This window comes from Trichoderma harzianum (genome assembly GCF_003025095.1).
Source record: "Trichoderma harzianum CBS 226.95 unplaced genomic scaffold M431scaffold_28, whole genome shotgun sequence".
NCBI lineage: Eukaryota > Fungi > Ascomycota > Sordariomycetes > Hypocreales > Hypocreaceae > Trichoderma > Trichoderma harzianum.
Window position 1 is genome coordinate 1 of NW_020209276.1, and position 27,459 is coordinate 27,459.

The 27,459-nt window shown below is 44.0% G+C and overlaps 9 protein-coding genes across 9 annotated transcripts; 5 read left to right on the top strand and 4 right to left on the bottom strand.

The window, feature by feature from the left end:
* Nucleotides 1-2,188: 2,188 nt before the first annotated feature.
* On the bottom strand, nucleotides 2,189-10,830 carry M431DRAFT_21475 (hypothetical protein). The gene is made up of 15 exons (XM_024913492.1): nucleotides 10,730-10,830; nucleotides 9,196-10,650; nucleotides 8,828-9,138; nucleotides 8,668-8,779; nucleotides 7,071-8,603; nucleotides 6,857-7,016; nucleotides 6,498-6,787; nucleotides 6,154-6,441; nucleotides 5,731-6,102; nucleotides 5,557-5,643; nucleotides 5,252-5,424; nucleotides 4,520-5,196; nucleotides 2,619-4,461; nucleotides 2,313-2,565; nucleotides 2,189-2,262 (listed from the first exon to the last, which is right to left on the bottom strand). The coding sequence occupies exons 1-15, from the start codon at nucleotides 10,781-10,783 to the stop codon at nucleotides 2,248-2,250; spliced, it is 7,623 nt and encodes a 2,540-aa protein (XP_024767781.1). The 5' UTR covers nucleotides 10,784-10,830; the 3' UTR covers nucleotides 2,189-2,247.
* Nucleotides 10,831-11,314: 484 nt separating this feature from the next.
* Nucleotides 11,315-14,072, top strand: M431DRAFT_11099 (hypothetical protein; the record flags this gene model as incomplete). The annotated part of the gene is made up of 9 exons (XM_024911782.1): nucleotides 11,315-11,365; nucleotides 11,419-12,429; nucleotides 12,490-12,621; nucleotides 12,686-12,787; nucleotides 12,847-12,956; nucleotides 13,007-13,142; nucleotides 13,205-13,497; nucleotides 13,551-13,707; nucleotides 13,764-14,072. 9 exons carry the CDS (start codon nucleotides 11,315-11,317, stop codon nucleotides 14,070-14,072), a joined length of 2,301 nt encoding a protein of 766 aa, XP_024767782.1.
* M431DRAFT_525594 (hypothetical protein) lies at nucleotides 13,931-15,759 on the bottom strand. Its single transcript, XM_024920627.1, has 6 exons — nucleotides 15,599-15,759; nucleotides 15,362-15,514; nucleotides 15,289-15,302; nucleotides 15,175-15,228; nucleotides 14,458-15,114; nucleotides 13,931-14,412 (listed from the first exon to the last, which is right to left on the bottom strand). The coding sequence occupies exons 2-6, from the start codon at nucleotides 15,447-15,449 to the stop codon at nucleotides 14,383-14,385; spliced, it is 843 nt and encodes a 280-aa protein (XP_024767783.1). The 5' UTR covers nucleotides 15,450-15,514; nucleotides 15,599-15,759; the 3' UTR covers nucleotides 13,931-14,382.
* Nucleotides 15,760-15,941: 182 nt separating this feature from the next.
* Nucleotides 15,942-17,026, top strand: M431DRAFT_128655 (hypothetical protein). The gene is made up of 2 exons (XM_024912377.1): nucleotides 15,942-16,255; nucleotides 16,533-17,026. Exons 1-2 carry the CDS (start codon nucleotides 16,037-16,039, stop codon nucleotides 16,887-16,889), a joined length of 576 nt encoding a protein of 191 aa, XP_024767784.1. The 5' UTR covers nucleotides 15,942-16,036; the 3' UTR covers nucleotides 16,890-17,026.
* Nucleotides 17,027-17,227: 201 nt separating this feature from the next.
* Nucleotides 17,228-19,227, bottom strand: M431DRAFT_100705 (hypothetical protein; the record flags this gene model as incomplete). Its single annotated transcript, XM_024911241.1, has 3 exons — nucleotides 17,228-17,256; nucleotides 17,338-18,642; nucleotides 18,708-19,227. 3 exons carry the CDS (start codon nucleotides 19,225-19,227, stop codon nucleotides 17,228-17,230), a joined length of 1,854 nt encoding a protein of 617 aa, XP_024767785.1.
* Nucleotides 19,228-20,167: 940 nt separating this feature from the next.
* Nucleotides 20,168-20,795, top strand: M431DRAFT_513855 (hypothetical protein). Its single transcript, XM_024920111.1, has 4 exons — nucleotides 20,168-20,305; nucleotides 20,370-20,421; nucleotides 20,478-20,580; nucleotides 20,644-20,795. Exons 1-4 carry the CDS (start codon nucleotides 20,299-20,301, stop codon nucleotides 20,677-20,679), a joined length of 198 nt encoding a protein of 65 aa, XP_024767786.1. The 5' UTR covers nucleotides 20,168-20,298; the 3' UTR covers nucleotides 20,680-20,795.
* Nucleotides 20,796-21,121: 326 nt separating this feature from the next.
* On the bottom strand, nucleotides 21,122-24,322 carry M431DRAFT_11104 (hypothetical protein; the record flags this gene model as incomplete). Its single annotated transcript, XM_024911783.1, has 6 exons — nucleotides 21,122-21,519; nucleotides 21,584-21,919; nucleotides 21,976-22,191; nucleotides 22,267-23,098; nucleotides 23,171-24,230; nucleotides 24,285-24,322. 6 exons carry the CDS (start codon nucleotides 24,320-24,322, stop codon nucleotides 21,122-21,124), a joined length of 2,880 nt encoding a protein of 959 aa, XP_024767787.1.
* Nucleotides 24,323-24,547: 225 nt separating this feature from the next.
* Nucleotides 24,548-25,649, top strand: M431DRAFT_525600 (hypothetical protein). Its single transcript, XM_024920628.1, has 3 exons — nucleotides 24,548-24,628; nucleotides 24,685-24,725; nucleotides 24,783-25,649. The coding sequence occupies exons 1-3, from the start codon at nucleotides 24,590-24,592 to the stop codon at nucleotides 25,426-25,428; spliced, it is 726 nt and encodes a 241-aa protein (XP_024767788.1). The 5' UTR covers nucleotides 24,548-24,589; the 3' UTR covers nucleotides 25,429-25,649.
* A 190-nt stretch (nucleotides 25,650-25,839) lies between these two features.
* M431DRAFT_156041 (hypothetical protein) lies at nucleotides 25,840-27,146 on the top strand. Its single transcript, XM_024912945.1, has 4 exons — nucleotides 25,840-26,039; nucleotides 26,159-26,529; nucleotides 26,588-26,834; nucleotides 26,911-27,146. Exons 1-4 carry the CDS (start codon nucleotides 25,903-25,905, stop codon nucleotides 26,993-26,995), a joined length of 840 nt encoding a protein of 279 aa, XP_024767789.1. The 5' UTR covers nucleotides 25,840-25,902; the 3' UTR covers nucleotides 26,996-27,146.
* Nucleotides 27,147-27,459: the final 313 nt, after the last annotated feature.

Sequence of the window (27,459 nt, forward strand, 5' to 3'; positions counted from 1 at the left end):
TATATAATATTTTAATTTAATATTTATAAAATATAAGGTAAGTTCTTAAGGTAATAAGCTAAAGTTAATTAATTTATATTAGTAAAAAAAATAAAAAGTAACTTTAAGTAAATATAATTATAAAGTAAGTAAAATATAATAAAAATTTAGTTTATATTTAATTTTAATACTTTATTAATAATTATTTATTTAAGTTATTTAAGAAGTATAAAAAATTAAATTTTATATATTTAGTTATTTCTTAAGGAATAATATAGTATATTATTCCTAAATATACTTAGAATATTAGTTAACTATTATTATTATATTAGAATAATATAGCTTAGTTATTTCTTTTTTAGGAGGAATAATATTATATAGTTATTCCTTTTTTTAACTAGCTAAAATAGTCTAATAGATATTCCAGGATGCTTATTTATAGTATTATAAGAGGTTGGGTTATAATATTTTTTTATAACTAGTTCCTTTTAGGTAGTTTATCCTTTGTATATAAGAGAGATTAATAAAGTTATAATAATTAAATTAAAGAAAAATTATATTTTAATTTTTAATTTTTAATTTAAAATTAAATTTTAAAAATTTAAGTTATAAAATATAATTATTATATTAAAGTTTAAAATTTAATTTAAAATATATATATAAAATAACCTAAATAATAAAGTTTAAATATAATATAATTAATATATAAAAAGCTTAAATAATAAAGTTTAAGTATAATATAATTATACTTTAAGCTTTATAATTTATAATTTAACTTAATTAAATAAAATAAGTAATTTTTTATTAAATTATAATAAGTAATAATAATTTTTAAAAAAATATAATATAAAAAATATAAAAAATTATATAATAAAATAATATACTTTAATTTTTTTTTCTTAATTAAATAATTATAATTTAATTATAATAGTAAAATAATTAAATAAATAACTAAATTTATAATTAATAAAATTATAACTTTATAATTAAATTTAATTTTTTTTAAAAAAAAAACTAAAGTTAAGTAAAATAAAATATAAGCTAAATTAATTAAAAAATATTAAAACCCTTAAGTTAAGTAAAAGTATTAAAAAAATTATTAAAAAAGCTAATAAAATAATTTATTAAAAATTATATATATAAAAGTTTTTTTATAATTAATTTTTTTAAATAATTTATTTTTTATACTTAGGAAAATTAAATTATTTTATATATATACTTTAAATTTAATTTTTAATTTTTAATTAAAAATTAAAATATAGTTTTTTTTTTAATTTAATTATTATAATTTTATTAATTTTTTTAATAATAAATATAATTTTTTCATATAATTTATTTTTAAAAATTATTATTTTATTTTATAATTAATAATATAATTAAATTATAAATTATTAATTTAAAATATAATAATTTAAAATATAATAATTATATTATATTTAAATTTTATTATTTAAATTTATTTATATATTTATATTATATTTAAGTTTTATTATTTAATATATATATAAAATAACTTAAATAATAAAATTCAAATATAATATAATTAATTTATATATAAAATAAATTAAATAATAAAGTTTAAATATAATATAATTAACTTTAAGTTTATAAATTATAAATTAATAATTTAACTAAATTAAATAAATAAATTTTTTCTTAAGTTATAAAATATAATAATAATTTTATTTAAAGATAAATTATATATATAATATAAAAAAATATTTAATAAAATAATATGCTTTATATAAAAGTGATAAATTTTTTAAATAATTAAAAATAAATTTATAATTAATATATATTATAAATAATTATAATAACTAAAAGTAATAAAAAATTAATTATAATTATAATTAAAATAATAGTAATTATTATAAAAACTTATGATAAAAATATTATAAATACTATAGAAAATATTTACTAAAGCCTAAAGAATAAAAAAAATAAAAAAAAGTAATTTAAATTAATTATAAAAAAGTAAATATAAATTAATTAAATTATTAACTAATAATTACTAAATAAAAATTTAATAATAATTATTTTAATATTAATTAAGTAATTTATTTTTTATACTTAAGAAAGAAATATTAAATTATAATATTATAATAATTATATTAAAAATATAAATTAATATTATTTTTATTTTAATTTTTAAATAATTTATTATTTATACTTAAGAAAAATAACTATTATATTAAATCAAAGAGTATATATTTAACTTATATATATAATATAATCTAGTGCCTACTTATGTAAATATTCTTACAAGATTTATATAATTATTAACTATTAAAATTAGTAACTTCCTTGTTTTCAATAATCAAGATAAATCTTACCTCTATTAATCTCTCCGTCAAATCGAAGCATTCGCGCCGAATCTCTTCTCCAAGGTCTTGAGAAGAGAAACGCCATAATCCTGTAAATCCCATTTCATGTAATGCATCTATTAGTGGCCGCATCGACGTCATTTTATCCTGAAAGTTTGCGTCTGATGAGATTGTTCGCAGTAGGGTATTGGCGGCCTTCAGAGCACTAGTATCCTGGCTATGTAACAGGACCTCCTCAATTAATGATGGTATTGCACCACATCTATATGAAACTGGTCAATAACCCGCGTTAGTCAAGCAGCATTGTACACTTACAGTTGTTCAAACACCAAAGGCCGTTGCAAGGCTAGATCATTCAGCCACTGAAGGCTCCGAACTTGTACTCGCTCCTCAAGATACTGGAAGTCGACTAATTCGATAGCTGAGATGAGCAATAGATCTTTGTCCCTTACATTATCCATTCTTTGTCGACCAGTGTATGTTGGAGTATTGCCGGTGCCTTCTGCACCGATACCAGCAATCCAGAGGCCATCTCTGTAGTCTTCAGGAAGCACGCCTCGCGCCGAAATAAGGGCAAGATATGGTAATGAATCTGTTGTGGGGTCATTTTTAGCTGTTGGAGGTACTGCAGTAGAGTTGGCAATCTCAAAAAATGAAGATAGAACGCGAATTGCCGTTGGGCGTGTTGACGTATCAGTGAGTCCGCGGACGAGGTAAGCGCAGACGGCAAAGTGAAAGCTCTCGTGATCGAAATGAATTCCGTACGCATCATCAAGTGGCAAGGCAGCTTCTTCGAGCTGACCACGGCTTTGTAAAAGAAGCGGGACGATTTTCTCTCCCGTAGCATTGCCCACTGCGCCAATGTTGGTTAAGACTGCTTCAAGGAATTGCGCTGTGCAGTTGAAAAGACCAATAGGAACAAGTCGGACGAGAGACATGGCCAACCAGAAGAGTTGAAGTCCGTAGCGAGATGCAGAAGGAAGCTTGATCATCATTTTTGACAGCGACGTTACGATAGAGATAAGCATCTCGCTATTCCCATCTTCTCCGAATTGGCCGATGCTATTTCGCAGGGCAACGAGAACTTGGTAAAGTAGGTCGTCGTCTACCTCTTCACGAGCTAGGTATCCCATTACTGCAAAGGCTCTTGGTTGAACAGCTGGATTATTTTGAAAGGCGGTGCTCGCAACAAGACTCATCCAACGTGATCTCCAACTATTGGCCAAGTCAATCGAAGGTGCTGCAATAGAGCATATATCGAATAAAATGACAGTCAGATTTTCAGTTGCTGCTAGTGTCGAGCTCGAATCATGCGCCGTGGAGACGGAGGCACCGTCCCGGATATTCGAGGTCGTCAAAGAAAACGCCTCACCTCGAGGCTCACAGAGAAGATCAAGGTTTGCCTTCAGTTTGGTGAGTTTTGCCTCGTCCAGGTTGAAAGCCGTACAGACTGAATGGACTGAATTAACCAGTAGCTTGTACACGAGTGAGCGAACGCTATTGTCGCCAGTATTGGCGAGCATCGTCACGATGTGAAAGATTTCAGGCAAGAATAGCCGAGACTGAACACCGCTATCAAATGACAAAGCAACGCAAAATTGCAGAAGCACGCATATCTCTGCCCAAACAGGGCTATCTTGCAGATATCTTGTTGGTCTCAATGACGAACGATTGAGTGTTTTGCGAAGTCGGGAGAATATCTTTCCTCGGATAGTAACAGTACCAATGCCGATGATGACTGGTGAGATGACGTCTAATGACTCCTCATGAGCACCATAGCTTAGAGCAGTTTTTATCAGCTCATCAAGGAATATGTCGAGCAGGAGTTCATCATTGGTTATTGATGGTAAGACGAAATGTTGGAGAGGATAAGAAAGGTGCGGGTCTAAAACGATAAGATCGATCAGCTTCCTCAATAAAGTCGCGACCTTTTCTCGTCCCTTTTCGCTGTCTTGTTCACTGGTCAAGACATTTGTTCGAAGACCGGTGAGCCACGGTGACATGTAAGCCAAGCTGAGAGGCCTTTGTTCTTCAGGGAAACTCTCCCACCCTACGAAAAATTCGGTCAAGAAATCAGATGTGAGCTGTGGTTGCGTAGTTGCTAATATATTGCTGATTTCCACTACAAATCGCGTTGGATCAATAGGAATGGAGATGTCTAGCACACGAGATTAGTGTTAATGATCAGTTTGGTCAATAGGCGCCTCAGAACTGACCTTTCGCGCATGATAATCTAGAATCAGCGCTATACTTGAAGGCCCTGCACAATGCTCCAAGCAAATTATATGATGCCAACCTGAGAGAGCGATCTGAGCTCAAAAGGTTCGTAAAGGCGAGGTTGAGTAATGTGCCGGGTACGTCTTGAGGACGCATAAGTCTCTCGAAGGGCTTATAGGTACGATTCTCTTTCCCATGCTTGTTTTTGGCGCTGCGGATGGTCTGAAGCACATCGGCTTTCTTTGGGCTGGTGAAGTACATGACTATTTTCCCTCCATCTGCTCGCAGTCCGAAGGAAGAATCATCCTCTGATTGAAGTGTTGTCGTTGCTTCTTCCACATCCCCAAGGCGGAAAATATCATTGACAGTAGTGCTGAGGCGGAGGCCAGACAAAACCTCCTGTTTCTTGGTTGTGGTTACCTGGACAAACTGGCTTCCAACCTTGATTACCACTTCCACCTTTCCTTTCGACTTTGAGAGCCTTGTAATGGGTTGGAACATATAGCGAGTATCTGTAACAACACTAATCGTTTCCTTAGGAAGATGGAGTTGGCTGAGATGGAAATGAGCTTGGAGATCCTGAAGGCTTCCTATCAAGTGATACTCCACGTTTCTCGGGTGAAAAGCACTGCTTTCAGATCTCGTGGACACTCGTAGCAGGTGTCGAAAGCATCTCCTGGAATCATTTCGTTAGCAATGATGTAGAGGGCAACGGCACATATCTAACCAACCTAAAGGCGCTGTTCATGTTGTACACATAAATTCTCGTCAGGTTAAGTGTCAACTCTGAGGGGGTAAGAAGATCAAGCATTTTAAAGAAGTCATCTTGGGGGTCGTTCCGTCCATTATAACATGTGGCGTCTATGAAAAGTCCGAAGGGTTCATGCCAAAGTCTGCTGGCAATCTGTCAAACGAATTAGAATCTCTTTCTTTGGTCCATTGCTACAAAGGCCACCGGCTAGCTGGTACTACACAAGTTCTCATGCAGCGCAACAGCGGGGGTGCCAATGACTATAGAGAAGATCCATGGGCTTACCTTGAGATAACAATAAAGCATTGTGTCGTAATCGATATTATCCGCTTCGATATGACGTAGTATAATGCAAATGATCGAAAGTCCATCCTAGAGAAAGCTCAGTCAGCATTAGTTATTTCTTATATCCTGAGAAGTAGGGGCGAGGTGAGAGGATAATTAAAAAGCACGTCTCACCTTGCTCTCGCCTCCATCATACACCGCACGAGATGTCAAATAAGACTCTGTACCACGAAAGGCGTTGCGAAGCATAAAGTTCTGGAATCGTGAATACAAAGGTGGACTATTTGTTGAGATTTGTGGCCGGTTCCATGATATGGCCAAAGGAGGGGGTCCGAGATTCGCAATCAAGTTCCGTAGAGGTTCCATGGCCGGTGAACGACCACGAGGATGCTCCCCTGGAGATCTGACGTATTCTCTCCTATCCTTGGAGACAAGAATCTGCTGAAGGTGGTCCCAATGGTCATAGAGGAAGCGGTGCAAGGCCACACATGACCCAAAATCGATGGCCTTTTTGTTACTACTGATTTCTAGTTGACTCGGTGGAATCTTTCAGGTGGTCAGTCTATCTTCTCATAAAAGAGCTGTCCAATCACTCACGGATATTTCACGTAGAAATCCCATTACGACATGGATGTTCTGGACTAAAAAGAGGTTAAGCGGAAACATGTATGGCTCCTTTGTTCCGAATAGAACATTATTGGCCAAATTTTGAATTATTTTTGCTATGAGCAGTAGACCTCGACGCATTTCCTTTGACGGCGGTGTTGGCACGAGTCCCTCTACTTCTGGAGCGACAATTGCAGGACAGAAAAACCGGAGGAAAATGAATGCGCCAACTGCAGTGTATTTGGCATTCGGGAAGCGATGTAAAACAGCATCGGAAATCTATCTGAGGTGTGAGGGCTATTGATCAACAAACAAGGGGTATTAACTGAACTCACTATGCTGCATATTTTTCTGAACGAAGGGGGTATATTGGAAGCAGAAGCACATATATCGTCCATGAAAACTTTCGCAACTATCTGAAGTTGAAGAGCATTTTTTTGTAGTTCTTCCTGTGTGCCAACTCTGGTCGGATCAAGCTCCAAATCTAAGTCTTGAGATGTGAGCATGAGTCGTTCAAGGACCTTGTGAAGAGTTCCTTGTAAATAAGCAAAACCTTTCCACCTAGCGTAGACAGAGAGCATTTTGGTTGCAACGCAATTTCGACGCAAAATTTCCGTCTCATTTTCTGATGGGAGATTAGCTCGGATCTTTTTCAGGACTACTAAAAGGAGTGATTAGAAACGCAATATCTTACCAGTCTGATCAATTTCTGCCCGGATAAGTGCCTCGAACAGTTCAAAGATAAGGCCTCTTTGTTCAAATACCGTTAGGAGGCAAATTGTAAGTTCATCGACTTCTGTACTAGGGCATATTGCACTCATTGAGGCAGGAAGTGATACATCCTTTGTAAGGAGCTGCATTTGCATTGTCAGCTTCTGGAAAGGGCTAAGTCTGGTGAGATAACAAACCTCTAAAAGTTCCTCATATTTTTTGCTAACAGCCGAGTCTGTCAAATTGCTAAACTCAGTTCCTTGGATTAAGATGTTAAAAAGAACTTTGACGAATGCTGTTCGGATCTCAACATTATCGTGATATCCGATATTGATGGAATGCTTGAGACCAACATCAATATTTGCGCTAAGGAGGTTGGAAAGGATGGTGATGGCCAAGTCTGAATTGGAGATTACTTCGTCTCGGCCAATTAAAGTTGCAGAAAGCTCTGATCTGCTGATTTCGGCAGACTCATGATTGAGAAGGGAAAGAAATCGGTTGAAGTAGGTGTGAAACATCTGAGACTTCATCTCGCTCATTCCAACATCTGACTGACTATCAGCGGGCTGAAGCGGTAGACGAAATGTGAGATCTGCAAGAGATCGCAAACAAGCTTTATCAAGATCCTTCTGAACTCTGTTCAAATCATCTGGTTTCCCACTTGCGCCGGCCTGATCCACATGTGGTGATCGTGGTCGATCTATCCATCCAATGGTGTATTCGAGGAGCTGGTTTCGAATATGTACATCATCACGGAGGTTCAAATGCTCCTTTCTCTTCGTGACTGCTTCGCACAATTGACAGACCCTTATCTTGACTCGTAAGGTATTTGCAGTATCTGCAATCCCGTCAATGAACTTGGCGAAGTTCAATGTCATCAGGCCCAAGTGGACTGACGAGGCGGCCCCTAAATCAGCAGGGATTTCTAGTCTCTCGACCAGAGTCTTTAGCAAAGAAGCGGCTTGCTCCGCAAAGATTATGTCTGTTTCTTGAGCCTTATCTGCCGGAGCGAGAACACCTGCAAAGAGCACTTCTAACTCTGATTCGAGAGACTTGAATAAGGCAGGATAAAGGACTGGTGACACTTCGCTCGAAAGAATTTCGCGCATAGCTTCACGGACCCTAACGTTTACACACGCTAGGAGTTGAATAGCCAACTTGAGATACCGTTTGAGCGAAGGCTCTTCGGATTGCTCAGATGGTGATCGATCTATCCATCTCAGATTCTGAAGCGATGGCTCCTCCAAGGCAATGGCCTGATCTGCGGTGCAAGCCCCTCCAAGAGACGCGAGGAAGCCTGATAAATTTCGCCACTCTGACAATAATCGGTCATCAACAGAATTTGGATGTAGCGTGGAGACCTTTTGAACTAAATAGATCCAACGATCAAATGCGATTTCCCAAGCGTTCAGTATGCCCGATGTGGGAAACTGTATGCGACGCAAAAAGGTTCGAATTCGTTTTTGGAAGGCGACTAGTCCTGTGAATCGAAAGCCTGGGGATGCGATCTCACGGAATATATCGCCGTTGCGAAGAATTGACGCTGATGACTTGACAGATTCAGCAAATTCACCAATGCAAGAGCACTCTGCCAGAAATAGGCCTATGCAAGAAGTAACAAGCTGACAGACGTCAATATCGGCGGAGCAAAGAGATACAAGAAGAACTGTCTCTAATTTGGACGAGGCAGCTACCATATCAGGGAGCTCATCAGACAGGCGAGTCAATTCCTGCAGGAAATCATGATACAGCATTAGTGGAGGGCCGCTGTAAATCGGATTAATGGATCCTTACCGGGATGTTTTTCAACAAGGTGAGCCGAGCTTTGAGATAGTCGTGCATAATTGTTAGTTCGGATAGCCTAGGATGAACCATTCGTTCACACAACTCGAGCAAAACCTTGGAGCTTGAAGAGTGTTAGTTCATGTTGGATACCACCAGTTTTTCATCTTACCTTCGAGTCCAGAATGTCTCACGCAGCTCAAGTATATCGGGATGACTCTGCTCATTGAAGGACTTGACGGCTTCTGGGTGCTCTGAAAAGAGTCGCTCGGCAACTTCTGTTGCTGTTTGGCAAATGGTTTTGTTGGATGATATTACAGTGAATATAAATGGCCCCAGCGTATCAAGAGCCGGCGTCTGACGATTAAGCTCATTCAATAAGGACGTGGGTAGAGCACCAAGAAACTTGAGAATGCTGCGCGCCATATTTATGACTTCATTACTGAGATTTGCCGCCGGATCCCATGAGACAGCCACGCAAGTCTGAAACCAATTAGTATAAGCTTGGTGAGAAGAAGAAAACAATTTTGTATGGCAAACCTTCAGCTGTGTTTGAATAAATGGAAGAGCCTCATTGAAGAGCTCGTTATATCTGGAAGAGTCTGACTGGTTCGCAAGGTACCAGCATGCTTGGATAACCGCGACTTTGAAACTATGTGGCGACGAAGGCGAGATACAAGTATCAAGGACAGTATCAATACACACATCTAGGTTTAGATGCGCTAGAGTAATAAAAGCAGCAGTAATCATATTCTGATCAAACTGGGCAGAAGGCGAATTTGTGGCGGAATGGCGAAATACTGCGTCCCGTACTTCGTCCTGCACATCCATGGCATAGCTGACAAGTGCAGAATCGCTCTCTGCGCTGAAATGACGAGCAGCGCGGAGTAGAGAGATGACACAATATCCGGCTTGCTCATTTCCATTCTTCATGGTCTTACGCAATGCGTCCAAAAATGACACCTTCTTCATGATATTGTTGCTCTTGGCCTCCCTCAAGTTACTAGCAACCTCGAAAACATCAGGCATCAGGAACAGAAGAGTTGTTTGGAGAGGAAACAGAAGGGTTTTGCGTCTACCATTGTCAGTCACGGTTTGTGTCATATCAAAAAGGGTATCCGCGCCTCCATCAAGTCGTTTATGAAGACGGTGGAGATGGACAAATTCTTGCGGATATCGGTCAATCCATCGAGCTATTAATAAAGGCATGGTAGCAGCGACAGTGTTCTGATATGATTTTCGAAAATGAAGAAAGCTCGAGCAAATCTCTTGTATGATGAACCCAAGTTTGGAACCATCCACCCAGAAGGAGGAAAGAAGTCGCATGACAATAAGCGACCCTCTCCCGGACTCTTGAGAGCCCCAAGTCTCGGCAGTAGCGTCCACTGCTGCAGAAACGCGGACATTGTATATGACCTCTCTAAGGTAGCTAAATGAGTCTGACCAGCTAGACGCTGTGACATATCCCACGAGTGTCTTGATAGGTGTTTCGATTTGATCAAAATATGAAGACAGGCGGCGCTCGACATCGGGATTGTCATGATGGATATCTTGTTGCGGCTCACCAGCTGAGGATGTCACGCTGGCACTGCTTTCGGTACCTTGATCCAGCAGCACTTGTGCCGACAACATGTAATTGTCGGATATAGGTTCCAGCAAATCTTTGAGAGCGTCAAAAATTCGGCCAACAAGTCGCTCCCCCAGGGCAGTAGATGGTAAAGGTGTGACATTGTCGTGCGAATTGGGCTGCCCAGTCCAATTAGCAGAGCAGCAATCGGCTGCCAGGCTCAGCACAAAGATCTCCGAGGACAAGACATGGCTGGGATGATCTGAAATACTGCCATAGGGGCGCGCGAGGTCTTCGAGTAGTCCCACAAGTGATTCCAATATAATATTAATGGAAGATTTGCTCAAATCGACAAGTGTCGATCTCGTTATATGCAGCACTTCATCTTCAAGGGGACTTGGACTGCTCGTTCCGGTGAGGTGCGGTAGCTGCCACGCGAAGATTGATAACCGTTAGTTAAGTGTTCGTGTATTCAAATATGCCCGATTGACGCGAATTGTTGCTTACCCTGCTGGACAATCGTTCGACCAAGCAGGCCACCAAACTTGAATCTCCAGACATGACGGCGATCTGGAGATGTCGGAACGAGCTCGTTGGGAGTGGATGAGGCCATCATCGAATCCAGGGCCTGGAAGTACAGCGCGGGGTACATTCTAGCATGTAGCGCGACCCCTGGATCGGAATCCCCTCCAAGGTACTCCGGACAGCATCAAGGCATTAGCACAGGTACTTTTTTGTACCTCGGCGCACAACGTTACGGCCGATGATATTACTAGGGGGTCCAGAACAGGCACGGGGATTTTATTTTCTTTTGGAAAGACTGCATAGATAGCGGTACCTCGTAGTTTGCAGTACCTGATAAATCATTGGGCGCCCCCAACGGTACCTACCAGGTACTAAAACGGCACATTAGGAGCTCCAGCCAGTACACGTACTAAGCTTCTTTCTAGCTTCCTTGTCTGTCACTGCGACACTACAGCTGGCACACTTGCGAATAGCATCTTCGCCACAGGTCGTGTTTGCACCTACCGACAACGCTTTTCGTTGTTGAGAACAGTCAAAGGGCGTTTTTACCGGAGCAACTATGCAACAATGCCTCGTAGGCACGGTGCTTTAGACGACTACACGTCTGCTGTGCCTCAAGTTTGTGTTCCTATCATGTGCAATCCTCATGGTCCAACCTAACCAAGCCTCAGATCATCTTGTCAACCTCCGATTCCGATTATCTAGATCACCTCATACCGGTGCTTAAAGATGCAACCAACTCACGGCGTACGCCAGCCCTTCTGCAGTCATTGTCTCGTTATTCCGAGGACCGCGAAGCAGACATTGAACGGATCGGATTGACCAAACACGAAGAGTTTCTCGATTCGGTCCACAGACTACAAGAAGTCCGCGAAGGGACTGTTACCCTCACCACTGAGATTCTCAAGCTCAACCAATCAATTCAAGCAAGTACCGAGAAGCTTGCCGATCAAAAGGGTGCCCTTGTCAACACCAAGGCTGTGCGCCAGAATATTGCTGACGCGGCGGATGCGCTTCGAGAATCCCTTACGGTGCTCCATGCCGTGAACCACTCCCATGAGCTCGTACGCCGCAAAAAATACTATTCCGCCTTGAAGTCGCTGGAGGATTTGCAGAATGAACACCTTGTTCCGATCCTCCAGAATCGCTATGCCACCCAGCATCGCCTAGCAGATGCAATTCAGAAGTCTCTTCCTGCTTCCCGAAGGGCAATTTCCGAAGCCGTCATGTCGGACTTGAACACCTGGCTCTTTCGGATTCGTGAGACCTCACAATTTCTGGGTGAAGTTGCGTTCTATCATACAGAAATGCGAAGAAACAGGCAAAGGGCGCGAATTGAAAACGAAAAATTCTTGGAGAATTTCAAGCTGAATTCGTCCATTGAGTTGATTTCAGATGAGAATGAGGAATTTGATGTTCTCGACAACGAAGAGCTCCAAGTTGATTTTACACCGCTGTTTGAAGCTCTGCATATTCATGATGCCCTTGGACATAGCGATCGATTTCGCTCGGAATACGCCTCTACCCGACGCCAGCAAAAAGACCTTTTGGTGCCCACTTCGATTGATTTATTGGCTGAGGATGGGTCTTCTCTTAGCAGTCTTCTTGAAGGAATTGCAGGATTTGCAATTATAGAAAAGGCAACGATGCAACGGGTCCCGTATCTACGATCCGTGGTTGATGTGAGTATCAGCGCACCTGGAATTCTGGAGTCCTCAACTGGTTTTAACGATGTACTACAGGTAGAAGAGTTGTGGGATTCCATGTGTACCGCCGCTATAGCCCTCACCACGAAGGCTCTAACAAACATTGATAATGCTGAAGTCTTACTTAAGATTAAAAGCGTCATTGCATTGTTCATTCAGACCATGGAAGTAAGCATGCAGCCTGGGAATCGTTGCTTTTGTACTTTTCTGACAAAAATTTGTTTATATCTAGGGCTGGGGATATTCTGTGTCTACTCTGGATAACTTTCTCCTGCAGCTCTTCGACAAATATGCTCAGCTACTGAAGCGCCGATTCAGCGAAGATTTTCAAGAGGTATGTAGCACAAATTGTCCTTGTCTCAAGACCATTTACTCATGAGCAATACTCGGCAGATCGTTTCGACGGATGATTATATGCCGATGGCTATCAACTCACTCAGCGACTACGAAAAAGTGATAAACGTCAGCTGGTTCACGCCAGATCGACCTACAGAGGAGCTTACGTACGCTTGTTATTTCTAGGATGCACAGTAGATACTAATGATCGTGATAGGTTTCCATGCGTTTTACCATTTTCTCAGATGTATCCACTCTGCTGTATCGATATTCGAAACTTTTTGAATCAGTTCTATTTCTTTCTCGATGATCACTTTCAGCACTCAGATATCATTGATGAGACGCTTCGAAAGGTTTCTACTACCGCCCCTGCCCCTGCCCAAGTAGAAACACAGACAACTAATCAACAAAGCAGTCTCTAGACGAGCTCCTCAGCGAGAAAGTCTGCAAATCCCTCGTCGAGCGTCTAAGCTCCCAATATCTGGGTCAAATAGTGCAGATCCTTATAAACTTGGAGCACTTTGAAATAGCCTGTCGAGAGTTGGAACAGCTATTAATACGAGCAAGGTCGTCTACTTCAGCGGGTGGTCCTTTGAGACTAAACGCCACGGAAGAGTTCCGCAACAACAAGAAGACTGCTGAGAAGAGAATATTTGAACTGGTCAACTCCAAAATTGATGACCTCGTTGACACGGCAGAATACGACTGGTAAGGTTTTTGGATGATGAAGTCACCATGGGCGCTAATGAAGACATTTGTAGGCTGGCGAGCGGTGTGCCGACAGAGCCAAGCAATTACATGCAAACGCTCACTCGGTATCTATCCAATATTATGAACTCGACGCTTCTGGGGTTGCCAAGGGAAATCAAGGAGTTGATTTATTTTGATGCTCTAAGCCATGCAGCTGAAAAGATCCTGGTATGCCGTTCCCCATACCTACATCATGATCGACGCATATTAACTAGCCTTCAAAGGCCCTCCCTCTTTCACCAGAGGTTCGACACATCAACGGGCATGGTGTCTTTGCTCTGGCACAGGATGTCAACTATCTTACAGAGTTTGTCGGAAGCCTTGAAAACGGGCAGATGCTACGCGAAAATCTTGACGAACTTCAGCAGACTGTAAATCTGATGCAATCTGACAATCATGAAGAATTTTATGATATTTCAATCCGCAACAAGAAATATGGCCGAGTTGACGTGCTCAATGGGCCGATCCTACTTGAGAAGTATGCCATCACCGGAACACCTGAAAATAAACAAAAACAACGAAAAACCCCTTAAAAGACAAAAGCTAACACAACGTAGGCTTACTCCTACCGCGCAGCCTTCAGGGAGAGCTGCGCCACTTTCCAACTTATCTCGCTTTGCTATCATGAAATGAAGCAAAGCAATTTCTAGACGCCTCTCTAAACTACAAGATATGCTTGTCCATTTTGCATATCTAGAGACTCTTTCGCATTAGCAGCTACCCACATGGCCACTTTGAGGCTGCGACTGTTATGTGCCGCAACAGGAGTTGAAAGAGCACTTGTCGTCATGTAAGCGTTAGATCAATTACCTCTTCCTTTTCATCCTGCTTATGAGGAGGCCCCTATTCAAACTCCTCAGACGGCATAGATGCCTATCAATGATTAGAAGAGTAATGCTGTGGCGGAAAATCACTTACCTGTTGCGGCTGCATTGCCGAATATTGTTGGTACATGCCCTCCATCTCACTATACATGGCCGCTTGTGCTTGGGGTTGTCCATAAGGGGCGGGAGGGGCCTGGCCGGGATACATGTTGGGAGCTTGTCTGTAATCCTGCTCAGAAGCAAGGGCATGTCCGCCCATATAATCTGCGGTGGCCATTGGGTGAGACGATGGATGTCCAGCCGACTGGGCCATGCCGGCATGCTGCCCCGGCATTGGCGCCTGACCCGGCCCTGGAACAGGCGCGGCGGAGGGCTGTGTGGTAGTTCGTTTAGCGTGTGCCGTAGCTTCTTCCCTCGGGACAATATCGATCAGGAAATCAAACATGTCCGACTTAGCAAGTGCAGAGGCAATATCGGAGCGCTGTAATGTGCGCCTCTTGTTCTCCTCAGCATGAATCCAAGCTCGCATGGTAAGTTCGGTGATGAATATGTCGCAGCCTTTGGCAAAGAGGATTGGTGCCTCTGCCGAGATCATTTTGACTTCAGGATCCGCCTTCATGACCTTCTTGATGCGGGCGAGGGGAAGTTGATGGATTTTGTAATCATGAGTGTCACTCTCCAAATGGCTGATTGTTTGTTGCCAGTACGTCGTCAGGATATCCTTGTACTGTCCTGTGAGTCCCTGATGAACCTAGAGCGCGCCGGCTAGTTAGCAAGTGGAAGCGCAGCATAGGAACCGAGGAAGACAAACATTGGCCCAGGGACCGGTATAGAGCTCTGCGGGCGCAAAGCCTTGCGAGGCAAGCTGTATCCTTGGTTAACACAAAACAAAGGCTCGGCCGAACAGACATCGATGTATACGAACTGCAGCACAGGCACCTAAGGAGGGCGCATTAGTCTTCCAATAATGTACGCCCAGCTGGACAAGAATAACTAACCATAGTGTCCACCTTGTGTAGGATCGTACACTGGTGTAGGTCGGTTATGTGAAGGGTGGGCTGGTGCGGATTGATTTTGTGATTCCATTGTCTAAGCTGGACGGTTGACGAGTAGCGATAGTGATAGTCGTGATGATGCGAGGGACGCTACTACTAATAGTGATAATACCAGCGTCAGCTCTCACGATTATAAGTCCAGTGGTATATAGCTGAAAGCGGGGATGAAATCTCTCGTACTTGTGATTACTCGTGGAGCTTGGTTGAACAACTTTGAGCAACTTTGAGCAAGAACAAAAACACTGTTGGGTATAATATGAGCGCGTAACGGTGTAACTGGAGTCGAAGCGTAGCGATCGCGTTGTTGATTTTGGGCTGCCTTAGGTGATGTTGTCAGAGGTGCTTCCCATCTGCGCAGCCCATTTACCAAGTAGCCAATCATTGACCTGAGCTGGCAAGCTCGGTTTCTTCATATTCATTAATTGCATAGCTCTGCATACTGTAATTTTGTACAATCGATTGTGACAGAAGTGGGGGCAGAAAAATTCTTGTAATGGAATATCCACTTCTTTGCATACGAGCGCCAAAGTCCCATACTACAAAAAGACCAATTTCCTGAAAATTTTACCAACGGGAGACTTCTCACGAGGCGGCCTTGATCTTCTCTCCCCAAGTCATATGATGGCTGGTTTTGCCGACAATGACGTGCAGAAGCTTCTCCAGCAGGCCGAGGAGCGCCTCAGCGGCGGCCGCATAATTCCCAAGCAAGCCTCGACGGCTTCGACAACGGCCAAGCCCGTAGGAGAGGATGGGAAGGTTTTGCCTCCTAAGCAGGAGAAGACACAAGTCCGCGTGCCGCGACCGCAGGTAGCAGCATCGGAGCAGCGGAAGGGTAAGGTAAGAATCAAGATTTTCTTTTCTCTTTTCCCCATTCTCTCTCTTTTCCTTCTCCCTATGGGAGGATAGCTGGTATAAAGATGAAAGCTAGCCGCAAGGCACAATGACACGGGACAACGTCCGTCTTGGACTATAGGCCCGTGGCCCCTGATTGCTATTTATCATCATAGTTACTCTGAATACCAAGCGACCCAACCTCAGCTTATTCACTCACTGCGACTGGCTTACACCGGCCTCTTCATGTGCCAAGTTGACTTTTCGCTAATTCGCAATATAGAACACAGCGGGGCCTGAGTGGTTTGACCTCCCCAAAACCGACCTGACGCCAGAGTTCAAGAGAGACTGGCAACTGTTGCGCATGCGAAATGTTCTAGACCCTAAGCAGCAGAGAAAAACCCTACGAGCTTCTGCCCCCGTTTATTCCCAGGTGGGCAGAATCATTGCCAGCCCAACCGATCCATATAGCGCGAGACTGGGGAGCCGAGAGAAGAAGAAGACGCTATCAGAAAGTATCATGTCCGCACATAATGACACAAAGCTCGCGTCCAAGTATTCTTCTATCCAGGAGACGAAGAGACAAGGACGAAAGGCATTCTATAAATCAGTAGTTGCCAAGCGACGGAAAAGAAATTGAATCCAATACCTACCTATTTATACAGCGATACCCGGACAAGAATCCACTGCCAATAGTCTAGTAACATAGCATGCTATAAGCACATGGAGTCCAAACAATAAATCACAAGAACTTGACAATTTTTATAACAATACGCGTTCTCAATTTTTTGCTTTTGATTATATGTGTAACATATATATATATATAATTTTGCTATTAAATTCCATTGTGATAACATACTCTTGGTCTCATGATCCTGCTTCGTAGCATATAAGTCATGATAATAGTAACTACTCGATGTAAAAATAGTCGATAGCCAGCGCTTATGCTGTCATGTTGTATTATACCAAAAATTGACATTAACCTATCCTGCCTTCCGCCTTGGCTTCTATCGGTATGGTTAGAATCAGGTTTCCATTGGTTGGGGTTGTTTTGAATCTGACGGCATCAGATGGAAATCAGGACTTACCTTTGACCTGCTCGAAAACTTTCAGCATCTTGCGCCGTGCTCCGAGAGCGTTTACACCTCGGTCCTCCAGAGCCTTATCATCCAATTCGATCAGGTCTGTCCAGTTCATATCTTTCAGATTGTCTGTGTACTTGTGTAGCCGCAAACTGCGAAGCCAGCTAGGGATGTCCTGGAGAAGAGTAGGGTCCGTAGGGTCTTCCGGAGGCTTTGAGCTTCCTCGTCTTCCTCTCGGTGACCGTCCTCGAGCCATGTCAGAGTGGTCCGAGAGGTATCCTTCATGGGTGTTTATTCCTAGTTGACCCAAGCCGACAGGCGACATGCCGCCGGCCATCAATGCAGAACCATCATATGCGCTAAGAAAGCCGTTGTGTTGAGGAGAAGTAAAATGTGACATGGGTCCCATGCCAGACTGTAAGGGCAAGCCTGGAGAGCTCGGACGAGATCGCTGTCCTCCAAGACTGAGACCTTGCTGTGCTTGAAGGGCCATCAGCTGATCGCGATTCAGTATTTGCCCATGTTCGTTAATCATGACAACATTGGCGTTGGGGATATTGATATGCGAGGGAGTAGGAGGCATCTGGTGTTGTGCCCCTGGAGCATCGTTGGACCTGGCTCTTCGATATTTGCGAACGTCGTCCAAAGCAAAGCGGTTGTTGACCGTAGAGAGAGCTGCAAGCTTCATTGCTGTTGCGTTGGCCACCATGTCAGCCTGGCCAGTGGAGTTTGTATTAAATGTTGGTGCCATCGGTGTGTTGACCATGGAAGCCCAGTTGCCACTGCCAGTCGCATATGGCGACAAGAGGGGCAACTCAGGTGCATTTTTGTCACGAGTCAAGGTGGTGGTTTGAAGAGTAGAATTACTCGACAACTGTGGCCGTGGTGACCTCAAACCTCCTCCAGAGGCTGGAGGCTGTACGAATTGGCCCATTGGGGTTTGAGATGATCCCGCCTTGGAAGCTGCTGCGGGGTCTCCGCCGCTGCCCCATGGCGATGCTGACGAGGCGACATTGCCATCTCTGGAATCCGGCGTGGCAGCCGGGATGCTGGATCCCGTCAGTGCGGCTCGGGGATCGATGGCAACGCTGTTACGGTTCGATGAAGGCGGGTTTCCTGTTTGCTGGGTAAACTTTGCTTTTTCAGTAGCAATAGCTGCTGCGGCATCCGGGAACATGGCATTGATCGTGGAAGCATCGAGGCCAGAGTGTCGCTTGGATGTTGAAATAGCTGAGTTGCGAGCGAATGAGTTTCGGGCAGAGTCGACGTTGAGCTTGTTCATGGCATCGCTAAGCCGGCTGGACATTGGGTCTTGGAGAAAGAAAAGAAAAAGTTAGCTTGCGAATGCGCGAGTGAATTCTGCACACGAGATCTACCTTTGTCAAAAGTCGCAGGGGAGAGAACACCGGACATCGGGTGGTTCTTGCCCATCTGCTGGAGAACTTGAATAAAGAAGCGGATTTGGACCTGAGTTGTCTGCTGAAGCAATGCATACAGAGCAGCTGTGCGCTCAGCCTCGCTAAGGACGCGAAACCACTGCTCAATAGCGCTCAGTTCGTCCTTGAAATCCTGATCGAGCGTGGCCGCAGCCATTTCTTCCAGCGTCGTCTCATACTGATCAATGTCCGCAATCCACTGTTGGGCGATCTTGTCCTGAGAATCAATGTCCAGGCCCCCAGGGCCGTGACCCCCTTGCTGTGGTTGGCCATAGAAATCGGATGACGGCCTGATGCGGCTGGCCGGCGACGTCCCTGATATCGCCGCCATGTCGGCAGAGGCGCGCAGCGAGCTACCAGAGCCAACTGCTCGGGAAGAGGGTGGTCTTAGAGAGGGCGCATTGACTTCAGGGGTGCTATTGCGATTGCCGGCGACGTGGCTGCCAGACATATTGAGCATTCTTCGGCTGCGTCAAAATGGGGTGAAGGAAAGGGTAGTGAAAAAGAGAAGAGGGGCTAAGGACGGGAGAACAGTTGGCGAATTCCTGCAGTATCCAGCTGAGCAGAACGGTTTGACAAGACACGCAAACCGCAACGATGCAAATTATGGCGAGTTACAACATATTCCTCTAACGAACTAGTCGCGCGTTAGCAGACGGGCCACGCTTTTTTTTCCGTAGCTGACCGAGCCCGAGTCCCTTCCAACAAGCAACAAGGCAAACTGGAAGCTGGCGAGGCTCACCAAGAGGGAAACGCACTAGTTAAGCAAGATGGGATGTGTCTGCTTCCAGGCAGGCAATTCAATCCAGCTACCAATCAGCTGTCCGTGAGGGATCGTGTCAAACGCGGCTGAGGAAGGAGAACCTATCAAGAAGAAAAGAAACCCAAAGGCGACCGGCTATGGGATGCCAGGAGTAAAGAATGATTCGAAACGCCTTATCGAGCGTAGCATAGGACTAGGACCTGAAACTGCGCCTAGCTGCTATTTGCTCAAGATTTAGGCGCCATTAGACCAATAAGAGGCCATGGCAGACTAGGTACCTAGGTATCAGACAGCATAAAAAAGCAAACGTAATTTATGTGGGTAAAAAGTTTCTAACTTGGGTGAATTTTGTTAACCAGAAATTAATTTAATAAAATAATTAAAGTATATACTAACAGCCACTTTATATATAAAATACTACATAAACAAAAGAATTAATATACTGTATCAGATTAATAAATATATTTCAATATAATGATATACTTGTTTAATACGATTAAATATGTGCTCATGAACATTAATCTATGTATTACGTAATAATACAATACTACTCTAGCCCGTTTTCTCATGCCACAAAATTCCCGTAGCAGTAGTCTGGGGGAACTCGACTAGCTCCCTAGCCTAAGAATAGGCACGCCTCGCTTACACGCGCAAAGTCCCCTCTTCGCACACACTAGGGCTGGTACCACCCACTCGTCATTTTCCGCACGATCTGAATCTTGACTTGGAAAAATCTCACCGGACAAGCACAGTCAAACCACAGCAGCAATGGCCAGTGAGTTTTTGTCCCACGATTTCGATCCTCTCGTACGGCAGTCGTTAATTCTCGAGTAATTTAGAATCAAAGAACTCGTCCCAGCACAACCAGTCGCGCAAGGCGCACCGTAACGGGTTTGTCACCTCTTGGGAAATTTACGAAAGTCCGCCGTGTGTCTAACTCCTTCTAGCATCAAGAAGCCCAAGACTTCGAGATACCCTTCCCTCAAGGGAACCGACCCCAAGTTCCGCCGAAACCACAGACATGCTCTTCACGGCACCATGAAGGCTCTGGTACGATTCACCCTGTTCGAGACCGAAAAAAAAAGCCAGGCAGTCAACTAACTTGATGAACAGAAGGAGCTCAAGGAGGGCAAGCGCGAGACCGCATAAACGCATTTCGATTTAGCAGGTGGTAAAAAAAAGGGGATCTTTGCAAAGTTTCAGGTCAATTGGCCGCAGCTTAAACCATTAGACGCGATTTGCGCAGGAATTGATACCTCGCCGGCTTAATAGGAAAATGCATCACTATAACGCTGAGATATCGATTGGGTTCCATCTCAATATGAGTTCCAGGTAGACAATTGGTTGTCTAAAATTATGGCACAGTTGCGTGCTCTCTTTGCTGGTCCATCATTCTTTTGTTCACAAACGGTGATTGCTCGTGATCGAATGTACGCCACTGCTATTGACATGAAAATTTTACGACATGTGTCCGATGAGCAACCAAATCTATTATCCTCCTTTCTTTCCAGCCCACAAATGGCCATTGCCAGGAGGATTATTATTCGATGTAGTTCATTATTAAACGCTGTGCTGTGGATAGCTATCGATATTACAGCTTCAGGTTTTTTACTAGCAATTCATGTGCTAGGCTCTTATGGTTAGTTGATAGCAAGGATATGGTTTCGTTGACGAAGATTATATCCTTCAAAAGCTTCTTTCCACCTGCCAACTTGTTTGCTTCCAATGCCTTCGTATAGTACTGCAGGCTGAGGTAGCCAATACCAAGCAGCTGAAAGAGCCTCCCCACATTGTAAAATCTCTCGGCTTGGAGTTGTGGTTCATCTCCTCCAGATTGCACATAGTGGCTTATGAAAGCTTGTCCTTGTAGGAGCAGGTATTGGCGGTTGGTTGACTGTCGCTTAAGGCCATAGTGGACATATGCAAGGCCCAGGCTCAAGTTGACCATGGCATTCTCATGGTCAAGTGACCACGCACGCAGAAAATATCCTGTTGTCTGTCATTAGTTCTCATACCACTACCCGGGTGGGGATCGAATGCTCCTCATACTTACCTATCGCATACGTGTAACTCGTAGAAGTGAAAAGAATATGGCCGTAAAGCATCAAGAGGCATATGTCCATGTTCATCTTCGCAGCAGCCGTCGCATCTTGGTCGAGGTCGTTATTCCCAGCATTCTTCGTTGTGGCCTCATAGCTCATGTCGATTGCTTTAATCTGTCTCAAGATAAACTTTTGGGCTGGTCCAGAAGTGTACCATGAAACAGGTGACTGGCACAACCTGGACAGCAGTGCAAACATCCGCGAAGAGTCAGATATTCCTCCGTCTCTCATCAAGTGACGTGCTACCGTAATACACTTCTCTTCGTCATTTGTATTAATAGCGCACACTAGTCCAGTTAATACGACCTCAGCGTTGCGGAGAGTTGAAAAAGCAGATACATACCGCTCCAAGCCATATGAATGGCGAAATTGTGGTGGGCTGATTGAAACACAGTTGAGTCCCTTGCGGACTCGCATACCTGGTATGCTTCCTCGCGACGATGTGCAAGGGACAATCCAATGGCATAATCGAGAAATAAATCGAGCCAGTCATCGAATGATATTCCTTGATGATTATCGAACGCCGGCCCTGGTAAGCTGTCTGGTTGAGGAGCCAGAGCTATCAATCGGTCAATCGTCAGTAACGTAACAATCGCAAATAATTAGGGCAGAATTTGGGGGTGGCAGCACATACATCGCTTGAGGCGCTCAAGCATCTGTGACAATTCAGTGTTTGTTTCTTCGTTTGCGAATTGTTCAAGTAGCTCCTTCTTCCCAAGAAAATGAAGGTATTTATCCCACGTGTAGAATCTCTTGAGAGATCGAAAATCGTCGACGAGCTCCTTGCAAGATTCCATCCAGATTGGGATGAGATCATTGGAGCCAGATTTGATCTGCTGCTTAAGACCACGAACAAGCTCATACTGCCGGGAGAGTTTAATAGCGCGTGAACGTTCGTCTTGATGGCGTTTATCAGGATTCGCAAATCGTTTTGCACGGTATCTCCTGGGCAGGATACGGGCCGTCTGAGCGGGCTTCGGTTTAGCCTGTTTAGGGCCTGCTCGTGGTTGGGCAGCTGCCATGCGCCGTATACCACGATCTGATATTGAAAATGTATGGAGTTGCTCCTTTGTCGAAGCCTCGCCCGGGGGCTGCCCTTGGGCTTCCTTGAGTGCCATCGCTTCCGCAGCGAGAATGAGGGCCTCTTCATCTTCTCTAGCTTTCTCATACATGTTTGCCAATTCGATACGGGCATCGATGTTATACTCGTCAGCATCGATAGCCGCGTGAAAACACTCCTCTGCTGTGGATTGCTGTCCAGTAGCTAGATAGCAACGGCCTAATTGAACCAGGAGTGTAGCATCTGCTTCTTCGCTGGAGGCCCGAAGTAACTCGAGATATCGGATGGCTCTCTGCGGCTGGCCATACTTGGCGATCTCGCTTGCAAGGTCATATGAAATGAAAGGGAATTCTGTGATGAAATCAAATGTACGTGGGTTATCTGGATCCAGCCAGCTCAAATGTCTCTGTTAATTTTACAGGTTAGATCATGGATACTACGTGCGTGGGGCATGGTTTCTGGGAAGGCCATAGCTTACAAAAGCCTCTTCTTCTTCTCCTAGTCTGAGCCTATACACTGCCAGTCGAGCTCTGAAATCCAGGGGTAGGGAGGGGCCGTAAAGCTCGGGGTCAAACATCGAGTCATGGAAATGAGGTACATGACTTCTACGCTCGTCGTTCTCGTCCCATTCGCAGTCGTCGGCTTGCCATTGATCCCAGTATTGCTCCTGAACACGGCCCACGAGCCATCTGGACAACGCTTTCAGTTCGTAAATGGCTTCAGCATATGCACCAGTTGAGGCGATGAGCTCCACATAGATTCCGATATCATGCCACGGAGCGCTTGACCCGTGAAGTGGTGTGTTCTCAATTTCATAGTCAAAATAACGTCGATATGCCATGATAGCGGAAGGGACAGCGGCCTCAGTATTCTTATTATCAATGCAAGCTTCTGCCAGTTTCCGTACGATCTCGAGATCATACGGATGGTGTTTGAGGACAATGTTATACTCTGCTATCGCAGCAGCTAGATGGCCTTGTTGGTGACAAACAGTAGCTTTGCCCAGCCTAGCAGCGAGGTTCGTGGGGTCTGCTCTCAGGGCAGCAGAGTAGCACAACCGTGCCGTATGGAGATTGCTCGCCTCATCTTCAGATACAATGTTGAGCGCAAAGGATGCACAGTCAAGCCACGCAGTAACATCCTTGGGTCGAAGGTGAGCAGCATATACCATGGCAGATAATGCCCTGGCATGCTCGCCTTGCTCGCGGAAGATGGACGACAACGCTGTCCAGGCTTGGTGTGTTTCAGCATTGATTCTAATTACTTCCGAGACGAGGTCCAAAGCTCTTGAGTAATCTCCAAGAAGAAATGCCTGGTTGACTTTGGCCAACCTTGCCGTAATGTCTCCTCGAGGTTTGGCGGCTTTGCGAGGGCCTCGAGCTCCTCGAGAGCCTCGTCCCCTAGCCACGCCACGCGTTGGAAACGGTGCGTCATTCCGTTCTTGGTGAGAATGCAAGAACTCTCTTACTGACTGATCAAATTTGGCGATATCATCTTGGAGCTCCTCATAATCAGAATCAGAATCCGACGCATTGCCCCTAGCGAATAACAGTTAGCGACTTTAACCTTGACGACGTCTCAATCACACTCACCCCGCGGCCGAGTCATCCAAGCCACGACTGCTCGACATTGTCGTTAAAACTATCTATGGATCAACCATGCTGTAGTGGCGATGTTGAAATGAATGAATTGCATGCATGGTAGGGCTGTATGAATGAAGTAAAAGCAGCTGTAAGAATGATCCATTGCCATTTTTGGTTAAGTGCATTGCTAGCGTGGTTCCAATCGAAGATTCACCCCCACTTCAATTGGCTGCATTGAATGTAGCAGAATCTTTCGCTGCATCCGCTAACCGCCAAAACTCGCCATTTGACATAGCCGAACAAGACATTTGGATATGCTCAGACAGAGCCCACTGCGTCTATCGCAACTCCAGGTATAGCCAAAAACTCTTAGGATTGGAAAGAAGCGTGTCTAACTCCAGCATGGTAGGCCTCTGTGCCATGGATTGCCAACAAGACCCCAGCATTTGGGTGAGTACTCGAAAATAAGGCAACATGCAGAGTAATATAACGTCCTAACAAGCTCAGATGTTTGTCCAATAAACCCAATTCGAGAACATATTCTACACCAGCTAAGAAGAATGGTGACAATGAACCGAGTCTACGAAACCCCCGATCCCTCCAAGCAATCCACCTTAAGCCATTGAAACGCGAAGCGCAATTCGGCATCCCCTCATGCGATCTGCAGCTGCGATCATTCAGCTTGCAGCCCCTCCAATTCTTCTCAGATTTTGCGCTACGAGCGGCATATTTCTTAGGATTACCAGCTTCTGGACCAATAACGCTTCCCCGAATCACAGAGCGATGGACTGTACCCAGGAGTCACTTCATCTTCAAAAAATCTCAAGAGAACTTTGAGCGTGTAACCCTGAGGCGCATGATCCAAATCAAAGATGGCAATCCTGAAACTGTTCAGCTGTGGCTCGCTTACTTGCGCAAACATCAGATTTACGGCATTGGTATGAAGGCAAATATGTGGGAGTTTGGCACAACGGAGATGTCCAAGTCGCTGGAGGAAGTCGAAGCCAAGTCACTAGAGTCAGCTGCTCCTTGGGCACATCTGGGGCAGACCGGAAGCATCGGTGAATCTGACAAAGCGGTGGCCGACATTCTGAATTCTCGACGGGTTAAGAAAGCCGCAGACTATAACTACCCCATCCACGAGATATCATAGGAACAATATACCCTTTTGGGATCAACTTGCGCGAGTTATGGCGAAAGAGATCATTTGGGAGTCACTCGTTCTACGTTGGTAGGATGGAGGGGGAAAAGCATCTGTATTATTATGTTTTGCGATATGTATATCTACAGCAGTTGGGAAAAGACAGCCATCAAATGACGTTAAGATATTAAATGAAGAAAAAATTGAGTAATAAAAAAAAGGCAACTTAAAGCATACCCAAAACAAGATAAAAAGACAGCATACCTATAATAAATGTCATGCAGAGCCTATCATCGATTTTATGGTAGGTCTGGTAGCAGTATAAGGACATGCGGATTGTGGGGTATCGTAAATGTTCCTTATCGATACGTCAACCTCCAAAAACAACCAGGCGATTTGCAAGTTACGCAACAATTTCACCTCGGCCTTTGGTATAACTCAAATACATACACAACAAGGCGAGTTGATACCGGAACACTTCTCACAATGCTACTCTCTCGCATCTCACGGCCAATGCCGCTGCATTCGAAACTTATCACAAGGCCAATGGTTCTATGTAGCCGATGCATCTGGTCGGCGACATCAGTGAGTTCCAGAAACCATGAGCTGAGAAGAAGGAATATGTAAGGCACTCCAGTTCATCATGTATTGCATGAAGGGGGAGAGCAGCGAGGCTTTTCAGCCTACAGATCCAGTCCCCTTCAATTGGAATCCTACGTAGCTTCTAACATATTTATCGTAGCTCACCTGTGCCGCTCGCTTCTTTTTTTCCAAGACGGCTCAGCCAACAAGCAGGTAAAGAGACAGATAAAAATGTAGCGGAGAAACCTAGCAGCACCCCGGCCATTCACGAGGACATCTACACGATACCAAATTTCCTTACTGTGACACGAATTGTTGCAAGCCCAGTCATAGGATACCTGATACTCCAAGATGCGCACACCTGGGCCGTTGGACTGCTGGCGTACGCTGGCATCTCAGATCTAGTGGACGGATGGATAGCGAGGAGATGGAATCGCAGAACAGTCGTGGGGACAATCATTGATCCAATGGCGGATAAAATCCTCATGACTGTATTGACAGTATGCCTGGCTATCAAGGGGGCATTACCAAGTACGTGGAAGCTTTTCTTAACCCTGTGGCTAACGATTATGAAGCTGACCTTGATCAGTCTGGGTTGCAAGCATTATCCTGGGCAGGGATGTTGGGCTGGCCATTTCAGCCATCTACTATCGCTGGATTTCGTTGCCACCACCGAAAACGTTCAGCCGATACTGGGACTTTTCACTGCCATCCGCCGAAATCCGACCTACAACAATCAGCAAATACAATACTTTCCTCCAACTGGCCCTTGTCGGTCTCACAACAGCAGCACCGCTGATAAGCGTTGATTTGGCACCGACGCTTACAATTTTGCAGTACGTTATCGTCTACTAATGGCTTCCCACCCATTCATCTTCCCAATATTTGTTTTTGTTATACTAATTATCGCAGATATGTGGTAGCTACCACTACGATTTGGAGTGGAGCGAGTTATGTCTTCTCAAAAGATGCAGTCAAGATACTGAATAAGCCATGATTCAAGCACGAGACATATTTTCAACCAAGCACATAAATATACCTGTAATATAGAATTCATGCGAGGGTAATAAGCTTAGAAGGAAGAATCATTTAAGCAAGACTAGTTACCTCATTGTGTTTATACATTAAAAACCACACGAGTAATCGTTGACACCCGTAATGCTTGAGGTACTGTCTGTCACGTGGCAACGCGCGCCTCCGGTGGGTCTAAGAAATTCCGCTTCGATCGTTTCTAGCTATGGAGCGTGTGCTCTTTATTCTATGACGAGCTGCCAATCCGAAGCGTTAACGTTAACTTACTAAACCTCTTGGGCAGAGGTAGCGTGAAAGCTCCTACACAAAGCAATCACTCACGGTGCACCTTGGTTTGAACGACTAGAAACGCTCAGCGTAATATTTTCAGTACAAAATGAGGTTTAAAATCGAGTATGTTTTCAATTCGGTGATGCGCGGCACGTTCAC

What these genes read in the sequence shown, in the direction of transcription:
- M431DRAFT_128655 (XM_024912377.1), top strand. Translation starts at nt 16,037, where the DNA reads ATGATGGCTGGTTTTGCCGACAATGACGTGCAGAAGCTTCTCCAGCAG. An exon ending in CGGAGCAGCGGAAGGGTAAG is followed by an intron (nt 16,256 to 16,532) that starts GTAAGAATCAAG and finishes TTCGCAATATAG; the next exon opens with AACACAGCGGGGCCTGAGTG.
- M431DRAFT_525600 (XM_024920628.1), top strand. Translation starts at nt 24,590, where the DNA reads ATGCTCAGACAGAGCCCACTGCGTCTATCGCAACTCCAG. An exon ending in TGCGTCTATCGCAACTCCAG is followed by an intron (nt 24,629 to 24,684) that starts GTATAGCCAAAA and finishes CCAGCATGGTAG; the next exon opens with GCCTCTGTGCCATGGATTGC. An exon ending in AACAAGACCCCAGCATTTGG is followed by an intron (nt 24,726 to 24,782) that starts GTGAGTACTCGA and finishes TAACAAGCTCAG; the next exon opens with ATGTTTGTCCAATAAACCCA.
- M431DRAFT_156041 (XM_024912945.1), top strand. Translation starts at nt 25,903, where the DNA reads ATGCTACTCTCTCGCATCTCACGGCCAATGCCGCTGCATTCGAAACTT. An exon ending in GAGCTGAGAAGAAGGAATAT is followed by an intron (nt 26,040 to 26,158) that starts GTAAGGCACTCC and finishes TATTTATCGTAG; the next exon opens with CTCACCTGTGCCGCTCGCTT. An exon ending in TATCAAGGGGGCATTACCAA is followed by an intron (nt 26,530 to 26,587) that starts GTACGTGGAAGC and finishes GACCTTGATCAG; the next exon opens with TCTGGGTTGCAAGCATTATC.
- M431DRAFT_525594 (XM_024920627.1), bottom strand. Translation starts at nt 15,449, where the DNA reads ATGGAATCACAAAATCAATCCGCACCAGCCCACCCTTCACATAACCGA. An exon ending in ATACCGGTCCCTGGGCCAAT is followed by an intron (nt 15,115 to 15,174) that starts GTTTGTCTTCCT and finishes GGCGCGCTCTAG; the next exon opens with GTTCATCAGGGACTCACAGG. An exon ending in CGGCAATGCAGCCGCAACAG is followed by an intron (nt 14,413 to 14,457) that starts GTAAGTGATTTT and finishes AATCATTGATAG; the next exon opens with GCATCTATGCCGTCTGAGGA.
- M431DRAFT_513855 (XM_024920111.1), top strand. An exon ending in CGCAAGGCGCACCGTAACGG is followed by an intron (nt 20,422 to 20,477) that starts GTTTGTCACCTC and finishes AACTCCTTCTAG; the next exon opens with CATCAAGAAGCCCAAGACTT. An exon ending in ACGGCACCATGAAGGCTCTG is followed by an intron (nt 20,581 to 20,643) that starts GTACGATTCACC and finishes CTTGATGAACAG; the next exon opens with AAGGAGCTCAAGGAGGGCAA.
- M431DRAFT_21475 (XM_024913492.1), bottom strand. Translation starts at nt 10,783, where the DNA reads ATGTCTGGAGATTCAAGTTTGGTGGCCTGCTTGGTCGAACGATTGTCC. An exon ending in CCTTGTTGAAAAACATCCCG is followed by an intron (nt 8,604 to 8,667) that starts GTAAGGATCCAT and finishes GATTTCCTGCAG; the next exon opens with GAATTGACTCGCCTGTCTGA. An exon ending in TGCTTTATTGTTATCTCAAG is followed by an intron (nt 5,425 to 5,556) that starts GTAAGCCCATGG and finishes TTCGTTTGACAG; the next exon opens with ATTGCCAGCAGACTTTGGCA.